A 12,023-nucleotide genomic window follows, 5' to 3' on the forward strand; every position below is an offset into this window, starting at 1 on the left:
AATTCCTTGTGCCAGTTTTTGTAAAACCAAAATTAGAAAATGTTACCAGGGAGGAAGAAAAGTGTAGGAATCCAGGTCCTGTCCAAAAGTAAAAAACCATAACCATCTGTTATTTGTGTTACATGAATTTCACAACTGTCATCTCCACTGTGCACACCATTTCATTTTCACAGCAATATCACCAAAACACCCACTGAGATAAAATCACAAATATTTTGAACATACCATATGATATGTTATTTTCCAAATTAACATTTGACAAAGTCAAAATGAGGACTTGTCTATAGGTTACTTTTGCCCTGTCACATGAAAAAATCCTTTAAGTGTTTGCTACTGTTTGGAAATACTTAACTTCAAACTTGAATAATTTAAACAATAATGAAGAGAAAGAAAGATAATAAATACTGCAATTTTTATTTATAAATATGTTTTGAAAAATTGTAACAGCCACTACACACACAGCACCTTTCTTCAAAGGGGACCTAAAGGGTTTTTTTTTTTTTAACTATTTACTTAGAAATATCATCCAGAATTTCAATGAACCTTTTTTGTTTTCTGAGCTTAAGACCAGCAAGACTGTCCCACATTTCATAGTTGGGCATGGTTTAAAGAATTTATCAGCTGTCAAACTAATTTTCATAACCCAATGCCATATCCAAAAGGTTCTTTTTGGGGGAAAAAACCACAACCAAACAAAAGAAACAAAAGCCCCAATCCTGGGGGTTGTCCTTGGGAATTGTCCTTGGAAAAATGACAGAAAAAGAGTTAAAGACCAGTGAGTAAACAAACTGCTTTTTCCCTGAGGAAATCTAAAACTCAAGGTCAGCTCTGTCTGAAATCACCCGACTTGTCACATGGCTTTCTTAGCTGCCACTATGGCTCCCATCAAGCCCACACTGAAAGCAACAAAAACATTTTTACTGGAAACAGATAAGAGCTCTGATAAGAGGCTCCCTAAATCACCTTTGGCTGTTAATACTGCACCAAGTGAGAGGTGAAGTTTTGAAAAAGAGATGAACTAAGAAAATCTGAGGTTAAATGTGTTTTTGACTTTTTACTTTAATTCCTTAAGGCTTACGTGTGTTAGAGCAGAAATATGGCTCTGTAAGTACATGGATACATACACAGTTCATGTATATAAGAACACATATATGGGCATGCATTTTATAAATATATGTGTTTGTACACATGCAGAAACACAGGCAGTTCTGTCAGGATAACTCAACTAATTCCATTTTAACCCAGCTTCTGTCCTCCAGTAACAAAAGTCTGGTGGTCTCAATCTCAGTCCCTTGGGTGTAGGAATACATCACAAAACCATCACCCTTAATTTAATGCAATTGACAGTTTCTGCTCAAGAGAGGCAGAAGGAGTTACCATGGAGACTGAACCTCTGCTCTTCTCCATAGGATGCTTTTATCAAGCACGGGCTGAACAGTAGAGACTGTGCAACCTTGAGACTTGTAACCTTGATCACATTACAGGATCTTGCTTTTCAGGATGACTTTTTAGTAAACTAACAAAGATCCAGGAGATGGGTTGGAGGGGTGGGGGAATGAGGAAGAGAGAGCTTAAGAAAACAAACTAACCAACCCACCAAAACCACAACAAAAACAGGATGAAACAGCATATTGTGCCAGATTGAGAGAGGAAAGGAGTTTCATATTGATTTGATTTATCAGATTTGTTACCTCTGCCTAGTGCTTTCCTAACAGGGTGAATGCTGTGCTTGACCTATTTGCTGGAATTAACCAGGACTGCGGGAGACCATATGGATTGCCAGATGGTCTGTTATAATTTAATGCCATTTATTCTAAGTATGAAGTAAGTGATAAACATAATTAGCATTCTTTTAGCTCCTTACTGGATGCCTTTTATTAGTTTTCTTTTTTTTTTTGCCAAGCATTGAAAGGTATGTTAATACCTTGTTGCTGAAACACAGATGCCAGCTAATTACTGCAAGAGACTGCAGCCTCCAAAGCAACAATTGTCTGCACAGTCTAACTAGTCACTGACCCCACTGTGATGATTAATAGGTTGAATGCTAAGCTCTAATGAGGATGGCAGATCTTAGATGTTTTCAGGTTACCTGAATTAGTAATATGATGAATAATGTTCACTGCAGATGTACGTATCACACTTCATAGTAAACAATACACCTTTTACTCATGTCCTGAACAAGTATTTCACATTACAGCACACCAAATGTGAAGGAAGAATCAAATCACCTTCAGACAGTAAAAACAATGAAGTGATTTCCTTCAGAAATGTTTTTCCTGATTGCTATTTCATATTCTGCCAGTGATTGTCTAAATGGCCTATTTTTTAGGAAGCTGTTCTAGAGAAGGTATGGCTTCAAAGAGTGTTTATATCAGGCAGGGTCGTCATTTCTCAGCATTTTAAAGTCACAAGTCTGTAACTAGATATCCAAATAGCCTACTGCTCCTGTGCTGATAATCTTCATAGCAACTTGGGTAGGTGTTATCAGAATGAATAACAAATCATTTTGTAATTTTTAATATCCATGTACAGGTGGAGTATGCTGGTACTCAGAACAGTAAAAAAAGTATTAAAGAAAAGGTAAAAGAAAAGTACTGAATCCTTTGTATTTTACATTAAAAGTTGTGCACATTGAACCTCACAGGTAAAAATACCACAGCTCAATGTCCTGAGATTTGCATCAGTACTGTTAATAAAACCAGGGTGAACTTTGACCCTACAGAAATGATAAAAATTAAATGCTATTCAAAGAACATTACAGAACAACACTTGCACCATAAAGCAAACCTGTTTCACATGGTTAAAAGAACCCAGGTCAGCAAGTCACAGCATAGGGAAAGCAGAAAAAACCTACTACTTTTCAACACCTGTATTGTTTCTGTGTTACAGATGGGTTCAGCACTTGTTCAGGGGCCTCCACAGTTACACCCCACAGTACAAGTACTGATGCACCCTTAAGAAACAGCTACATTAGAAGGGACCTGAATGTGATGGGACATGCCTGGTCTTTTACTTCACTCTTGCTTACATCAGGTTACTTCTTCACATGGTGAATTTTGGTGAATCGCTTACTGTTGCTAGTCCTATAAAATCCTCTATACATCTCTACTAGTACATGAATAACTTATGATTCTCTACTAGTATATGAACAAAAATAGGATCAAAATATCTGAATAGGAAGCTTTTGCTGCTATTGACTCCTCTTGTCAAGACATCTTCATGACGTCTCTGTGACTGCCAGCATTTGAGGAAAGGTCCATTTTTCCATCCCACCAAATGAAAAATATGTAACTGAGGCGTTTAAGCTAACGCTGTGCTGGGGCCAGCTTCATTATTATAGTCAGAGGTGAAAAAGAGGTACTTTGAGAAAGCAACTTAGGTAGCCTGAATTCCTCTCTGTAGGCACATTCCTCCCTTCCCTGACTGCTAAATGAGCTAGGGCCATGCATGTGTCAAAACTTCGGCAGGTTGAAATCAGTGATAAAAAATTACCATGCTAAAAATAAGACTTCATGCATGCTTCAATAGATCGTGTGTAGACCTGTGTAACTTTACTGTTACACAGATACCACTTCTGAAAAATACTGGATGCTCTTCAGTGATTAAAGAGTTTCAATCTCAGTATGCTACTGGCACAATATTTTCAGTTTCTATGTATATACATAAACAGACACATTTATCAATCTATGCATTTAATTGTTCCATCACTTTAAATATTCTGAGATGTTCCAGGTAATCTCATAACATCAAAAAAAAAGGGAAATGCCAGATCTATTGCCTGAATTAACCTCATATTCAGACCTCTGGACTGCCTGAATAAGCCGTTTGCCTAAGCAGCAGCTAGCTCTCACCAATACTTAAAAAAAAGAGGAAAAAATCTGAAAAAAAATGAAGAAACCAGGCAGAATTTAACAAGTGAATCTTTGGGGCTGATAGACACAAAACCTGTCCAAGCAGGTTTGACATTGAGTTCTTAAATGAAGCTTTATACTTTAAAATCCTTTTTCATCTGTCTTGTTCTTTACTTGCTTGCTCACAAGAAAAAAGACAACAGACAATCTGTGTTCACTGTTCAGTCCCAAAAATAAGATTGTCTGCATCTTAGTTGTCATACAAATGGCTTGCTTGAAACATCACTCTTGGCCTAAATGGAAAGTAGGATTTTAGGACAAATAAGGACAAGATAGAAAATCCATGACTACAGAATACCTGTGCCTGACTAAAGAACCCTCACTGACATAATAACTTTCAGTGATTATGCTCCATCATAGGATATACTGTGAGATCTCACTGAGGCAGTGAAAACTGACCAACGTAGCCCCAAACCCAGAAGAAGTTGCTTGAGCACTGATTTGTTGGAAAATGATAGTCTCAGACATTGTGAATTCAGGAAAAATTCCAAAATAGAGTTAGGTAGAAGAACAAAGAAAGGCCTTAATAGAAAATAATTCTTCAAGACCAGAGAAAAAACCCCAAACAATGCTATTGACAAATTTCACAAATGTCTTACCTCCTGCATACATGACAGCCAACATGATCGATGATATCCAGGCTATCTCACTATATGATGTGTGGAAGATTTCTTGTATTTCTTTGAAGAACACTGTGATGGCTTTGGGGAATGCATAGGAAAATCCAATAGAGATAAAAGCCCCAAAGACCACAACCCATCCCCAGCCTCCATCAGGAGGTGGGTAATCTGGTGCTCCTGTTGCTGGTGGCATTTTTTCTGGTCTCTATCTCTTCTCCAACTAGGCTGAAAAGAGAAAAGAAACAGGGGTTCAGTTTTCCCTTTTTTCCACATCAAATTACAGTATTCAATCATCATCTGCAGGGAATATAAAGAGTCCTGGGAGCAAAGACCAATTTCCAGCTTTCCCGAAATCATAGAATGTGAGTACCTGTTTTTAGAAGTAGCCACTGCTCTGCAAAAAAAATGTGTGACAAGAATATTTCCAATAGCCTATTGAATATATGACAACTGTTACAAATCACTGACCTCAGTCACTAAAGTTGTATTTGCAATAATTCACTTATTGGAAAGTGAGAAGTTTGTGTGGGTTATTTAAGTAGCTCTGTCATCTACAGTGTGGATTGGAAACAATGGAAATGAGTTACGTTAAATTATAAATAAATGCCATTTTGTTAGCAAGATTTCTTGTCACCTCAGACAAAACCATCGGCAACAACAGAAAGGAACAAATTGCAAACATCTGAAAAGCAGGTTCTAAGCAGAGATTTGAAATTACCTCGGGATCCATAAATAATTACAAAATATTAAAATTCAGTTATTGTACTCTTTTTTAAAAAAAATTCTTCTTCATATTAGTTATGTTTACATTACTTGCAAGAACAAAGTGGAGCTTAAACACTAATTTTGCTATTTCCACGTGTCAGAAGGCACCAGGAAGCCTTTCACTAATAAATCTCACAAGCTTTCCACTGCTATGCTCTAATTTAGAATTGACCATTAAGATGCCAACAGAGGCATCTTATAGAAGTTCTGAGAAGTGTAGCCAATATATTCTAGCAGATCAAGAAATCATAGCTAATCCACATAAAACTTCTAAGGTCTGAAATAAATGTCATTCTGTTAATGTCATCTTCATATCTAAAACCTTAAGCTTTCTACATTCTGCGTCTCCTTTTTAGAAAACATATTGCACTGGGAATCCCTTTCTAATTCTGAGATTTTTGCAATATCAAATCCCTTTATCATTAAACACAGAACTGGAGTCCACTATGTTTTCTTCTGTGTAATCCAGCCTAGACAGACAGTATGAACTGCAAACTCCTCCTTTCTCCCTGTTTCTTTCTCAGGCATTTAGGCAACTTACTACTCTTGACTGGTTTCCTGCCATACCAGTATTGAAAACTGTGGATGATAACAGTGTGTAAGTTACCTTAGTGCCTATGACTATCAGCAAGTCTCTACATGATTTCCTCTGTGCCACTTACAACATATTCCAATTTCTCACAATAAACTGCATTAGCAGTGGGAGTGATATGACTACCTTAACAAAAACTAAAAAACTAACCATGTCAGCTTATATTATTTTCTTGGGATAGTGCCTGGAGTACTTTCAGGATAAATGCCATGTAGTACTACATGCAATATATACCACCAAACAAGCAAAGTGTTGCTTTTAGGATTACCTATCACGAGGTGATTGAAACCCAGTGTACTTCTGATTTTCCACTTTAGTGAAGCTGACTGAAGATATCAGCTACAATCTGATGTAGCTGGCAGACCTCTGAGGGGAAGCTAAATCAGTGACTAAAACATCTGGATTTTATGAAAGATTAAAAAAGCCCAGTTTGACCTCTGTACCATATAACTGAGATTCGCTGCTGGCAGCAATAGGTATCTATTGCTCTGTATAGAATGCAAATAAATCTTTTTATACACGTATCCCGAAAGAATCTCTGGTATGTACTTTGTTTCTGCTTATCCTAGTATCAGCTTATTATTAGTTCACTGACATACGTCAGAAAGAAAAACCTGGGCCTGCCGCTAGAAAAAGTTGGACAAGTAGAAACAATTCAGGTAGTTAAACACCAGTTTGTTTTTGTTAATCAGGACCCATTAGAAGGAAGACTATCTCAGAAAGCCCAGTGTAGCTTAGAGCACACATAACAAAGATCAATTGCATTCAAAAGCACAAAACTTCAAACTGGCATAAAAAGCAGAACTGTTAAGTTCTGTGAGTTAAGTGACAGTAAACAAGAGTTTGCTACCTATCCCAGAAAGCAGTTGTTCAGCTCATCTGAGAAAATTTTTGGTTATTTCATTAAGAAAAAGGTTAACTATTGTTTTCTTACACTTCAAAGGCTTGAGCATATTTGTTTTCGTATTTACTATTCAAATGTCAACACTTCTAACGCTATTACAAATTTTTGTAATGACACACAACATCAACACACTGCTCTTCATAAAAATGGAAAGCGTTTATCAATTTATCGAGGAAGCACTCCTTTTCCTAAAAATAATACACAGCCACTTTGAAAAATCATAGCCACTACTTTAGTCAGAAGAATGTTGAAGGTTCCTGAATGTCACTAAGGAACAAATGCTTTGGAAAGATCAACTTATATCCACTTCTTTAGGGCAGAAGAACAGGCTCTGACAGTTCAGTGCTTTCTTCCCTTCAAAAGCCTCACAGTATATTAAGAAGACATTAAGGAGCCAAGCAAAGGCTCACTGGCTGCTCCTATACCTCAGCCTAGAGGCAAACTACTGCAAAGCCCACTGCATGGCCCTGTCTGCCAACCTACACTGGGCATTACCCTGTCGCATAGAAGAGACTGGATCATTTTATCTCACACCTCCTGTTTATCCCACAAAGTAGAGTTAATAATAGCTTCCCTGATACTCCTTTACGATCATCATGGACAATTTTAGCTCCAATTAATAGAAGTCAAAGAGGAAAAATATAATATGTTTGCACCAAGAGGAAAAAAGTATTAATTTTGTCAAAAACATCAAATCCAACATCTCAAACATTCCATACATGCTCAGGAGCTAAAGCAATGTTCTGCTGTAAATCTGCACTTAATATCCCTGAAACTGAATCCCTCTTAAAGTGGTCTAGCCCATTAATATACCTAGCTCTAACCTAAGCCTAACTAGTAAGATTTGAGTAGTATAGGTAGTATTCTGACAAGTGCAAAAGCCATTAGTAACCAAAACAAAACATGATTTTACATGAGTGGATATAAATGTCAATAAAGGAAGAAGCAGAAGCTGCAGTAATGAAGCAGTGACAAGCAAAATGTTTTGTTCAGAACTCCTAGTTTATCATGGGCTAGGAAGAATAAAAAGAAATATGGTAGAAATCATAAAAACAGGCATGTGTAATGATGTTAATGTGAAGGTCACAGTATCAGACCAAAAGAAAAAAAATAAAAAGCAGCAGTTGGTAAATGAAGGTCAGCAACAGTGTTTTCAGTCAGTCATATGAATTCCATCATGTGCTTACAGCTAGCAAGCAAGCAAGCACTGCTCATACCTATGCCTTTATAGGCAAACAGTGGGTGAGGAACGCTGCCTGCCCTCGGCCCAGGAAAGCAGCAGGGGAATAGTGACTGAAGTGTGTCCTGAGCAAAGCTATCAATCTCCATTTTCTGTGTCAGATACACAGAGGCTGCTCAGCCTTTACATACCCTGAGTCAGATTGTGCACAAGGATTTTCTCCTAAACTCTTTCTAGTTCCTCTGCATAAATCCCATTTATGTAAGCAGTGAACAAGAACAGAGCTTACTGTAGGAAGAGCTGCATGTGTCTACTAAGAAATAATAGGAGACAAGACAAGAAGGCGATTTTAAAACATCTGATATGCAACATTTTTATTGCATAGTTTTCAGCACATTTGAACTTAATGAGGCATATGAAAACTAGTGAATGAAAGAAAGGTAATGAGAGAGAAGAAGGGAGGAAGGAGGGAAGGAGGGAAGGAAGGAGAAGGAAGGAAGGAAGGAAGGAAGGAAGGAAGGAAGGAAGGAAGGAAGGAAGGAAGGAAGGAAGGAAGGAAGGAAGGAAGGAAGGAAGGAAGGAAGGAAGGAAGGAAGGAAGGAAGGAAGGAAGGAAGGAAGGAAGGAAGGAAGGAAGGAAGGAAGGAAGGAAGGAAGGAAGGAAGGAAGGAAGGAAGGAAGGAAGGAAGGAAGGAAGGAAGGAAGGAAGGAAAAGAAAGGAAGGAAAAGAAAGGAAGGAAAAGAAAGGAAGGAAAAGAAAGGAAGGAAAAGAAAGGAAGGAAAAGAAAGGAAGGAAAAGAAAGGAAGGAAAAGAAAGGAAGGAAAAGAAAGGAAGGAAAAGAAAGGAAGGAAAAGAAAGGAAGGAAAAGAAAGGAAGGAAAAGAAAGGAAGGAAAAGAAAGGAAGGAAAAGAAAGGAAGGAAAAGAAAGGAAGGAAAAGAAAGGAAGGAAAAGAAAGGAAGGAAAAGAAAGGAAGGAAAAGAAAGGAAGGAAAAGAAAGGAAGGAAAAGAAAGGAAGGAAAAGAAAGGAAGGAAAAGAAAGGAAGGAAAAGAAAGGAAGGAAAAGAAAGGAAGGAAAAGAAAGGAAGGAAAAGAAAGGAAGGAAAAGAAAGGAAGGAAAAGAAAGGAAGGAAAAGAAAGGAAGGAAAAGAAAGGAAGGAAAAGAAAGGAAGGAAAAGAAAGGAAGGAAAAGAAAGGAAGGAAAAGAAAGGAAGGAAAAGAAAGGAAGGAAAAGAAAGGAAGGAAAAGAAAGGAAGGAAAAGAAAGGAAGGAAAAGAAAGGAAGGAAAAGAAAGGAAGGAAAAGAAAGGAAGGAAAAGAAAGGAAGGAAAAGAAAGGAAGGAAAAGAAAGGAAGGAAAAGAAAGGAAGGAAAAGAAAGGAAGGAAAAGAAAGGAAGGAAAAGAAAGGAAGGAAAAGAAAGGAAGGAAAAGAAAGGAAGGAAAAGAAAGGAAGGAAAAGAAAGGAAGGAAAAGAAAGGAAGGAAAAGAAAGGAAGGAAAAGAAAGGAAGGAAAAGAAAGGAAGGAAAAGAAAGGAAGGAAAAGAAAGGAAGGAAGGAAGGAAAAGAAAGGAAGGGAAAGGAGAAAAAGGGGGAAAAGAAAAAATAAGAAAGCAGAAAGCAAGCAACAAGGTCAAACTAAGAGCAAATGCTACAGACAAATAATGTATCTTAGTATCAGGTACTGTAGACTTCAGTCAGGTATAATCAACCTGTTCAAATGGCTCTTGCACCAATGCTTCATTAATATTCTGCAGTTGCCACCTGTCAGAATCAGGTAACAATACAACAGCTTGTCAAAGACAAGAGGGGTTATGCCATTCTCTTTTTTACAAAGACTGATTTTACTGGGAGTTTTAGTTCTGTTTTTCTGCAACATTAAGTAACAGTTTGCTTTCCTGCTTGCATTTTGTCTTCCTTGTCCTCAATGTGCCCCATCACCACTTGACTCAGCAGCTATTTGTCCCAGAGTAAAAGAGTTGGCATGTGAAAAATACACCCCCAGTTGCTCTAGGATAGTAGGAATACTTGGCATGTGTTCACTGCACTCCAGTTCCACACAGGAAGCCAAGAACCTCAAAAACCTTTGCGAACTTGAGCAGTATCGGTCTTGTAACATCCCTGTGAGGTGACTGAGAAGTATCATCCACTTTCAGACATGGGAAACATACGCAATAACAGGCTAAGTAACAAGTCTTGTCCCATTATCTGTGGCAGAGCTGAATATGGACTAATGTCCAAATAAGCTGTGAGTTATGATTGAGATTTTAAGTACATGTGTGCTTTAGAATTTCATTAAGCAGCAAATTCAGATTAATTGTACTGCTTATACTGGAGTTAGGAGCACAGGTAAAGGTTTGAATAGTCTGCTGCTCCAACTTACCCTTAACAAGTGTTTTACACTGCTGTATTTGAAGTAAATGATTTTGTGGTAGAATTAGTAAAATACTGAGTTATATAGGAATTACACCCTTACAAAAGATCCTTGCTCAGAGCTGAAATATTTCAATTTCCTTATTTTTATTAACAGCTTTTCCATGAGTTCCAACCAGGATGGCAGAATAGCAGGTATCATCTCATCAAATGGTACTACTTCACCAACTTCTACAAGCTATTGCCATTATCTTGGAAACAACATTCAGTCTTTGCAGAAAACCTGTCTTGGGTTTTTGAGAAGGTTTTGTTCTTACTTGGTTTTGGGGTTTTTCCTGGAGAGAGGGAGGATATACAAATGCTCTGATTGTAAAGTTTCAAGAGAGCCTGTTCTCTGCTTTTAGCTCTCACTAGTCAGATCTGAAGGCAAACTAGCTCCTAAGGAGCCCTGGTATCTAGCCTTAAAGAACTGGCTAATTGTCCTGAAAGAGGAAAATAGTCTCCATTTTGTCTGTATTCAGAGACTAAGAGGTATGAGATGGATGAAACCCAGGCAGATGAAAGATATACTCAGAGTCTGACTTCACTGCCTTTTTCCCGCTAGGGTCTAGCCTGCAGGACAGATACACCCTGTATGACATCAAAACTGCTAAAAATGTGCCCCGGCTACCTAGCATTTTAGAAAGATCCTGGGTTTTGTAATGTTTCTCCAGCAGGCTTGAATCAAAGAGTTATATCTTTGAATGCTTTCCAGACCTCTGTGTGACAGTAAAATAACTTATATACGTATATTATATTAAATTGTTTTTATGGGGCTTAAGATTTTCTGTTTTTGCTAAAAGTCTAAGCAAAAAAACTCAAAACCAAATCACCTGCTTTGCTTAATTTTAAAGCCTATTTCACTTCAGTCTTGAATAGCACAACATCCAAGAATATTAAAAATATTACTACAGGTATTTTAAGTCTAAAGCTATATCCTATTGAGAAAAAAAAGTATTTTTTTTTCCTTGAAGAGGAGATGAAAGAACTAGCTCTAAATATTCACATCTATGAAACAAACATGGAGTTATTTACAGTTAAGAATAAGAATCAGTATTGTAGTATACTTGTTATCCCACTGATGCAGTAACAAGACAAGTGTTTGAATAGAGTATGGGAAAGTAAAAGCCCCTCATACATCCAAAGCGGACATATTCATAGCATTGTTCCAATTGTCTAGAAGGTTGGCAGAGGCAGGTTATGTTGAGGGAGGCAAAAGGGAGGGAAAAGCACATGCTGTAAGATAAATTAACAATCCAAATAACTTTCTTTCTTCTTAGGGTCTAGCATTTTAATAGGCTGATTCTTAGTAATAGCATCAACTGGACAGGTAACTGGGCAAAAACTGTTTGCAAAACAAGGATGATTACAGATGTGAGCTCCTGATGGCTGTGGGAATATTGGAAGGTCTAATTCACTTTTACCAAGAAGACTGGAATAAACTTAACATTATTTAATTCCATTTTCCTGTTTGAGGATTCAAAATAGGATTACTGACAAAGAAGCAAGTCCTGTAAGATACTGTCCTATAAAAAGCAAAAACTTACAAATTAAGCTGTTAGTGAAATCAAAATTCCATTTGCACTAAGGCCATACTTCATCATGGTTTAAACAGAGGCTGAACCCAAAAGCTATTACTAAGCCA

The 12,023-nt window shown here is 37.5% G+C and overlaps 1 protein-coding gene across 4 annotated transcripts in view; it reads right to left on the minus strand.

Annotated features, from left to right (window-relative positions):
- Positions 1–12,023, minus strand: part of SLC16A7 (solute carrier family 16 member 7) — an 85,758-nt gene that overhangs the window by 36,654 nt on the left and 37,081 nt on the right. For 2 of the 4 annotated variants that reach the window (XM_071552325.1, XM_071552322.1), the window contains exon 2: positions 4,511–4,756. In XM_071552325.1, the coding sequence (XP_071408426.1) occupies positions 4,511–4,724 (214 nt within the window). In that variant the 5' untranslated portion in view covers positions 4,725–4,756. The remainder of the gene's footprint in view (positions 1–4,510; positions 4,757–12,023) is intronic. The other 2 variants (XM_071552324.1, XM_071552323.1) reach the window with 1 other exon arrangement.

Source organism: Pithys albifrons, chromosome 3 (assembly GCF_047495875.1).
Source record: "Pithys albifrons albifrons isolate INPA30051 chromosome 3, PitAlb_v1, whole genome shotgun sequence".
NCBI lineage: Eukaryota > Metazoa > Chordata > Aves > Passeriformes > Thamnophilidae > Pithys > Pithys albifrons.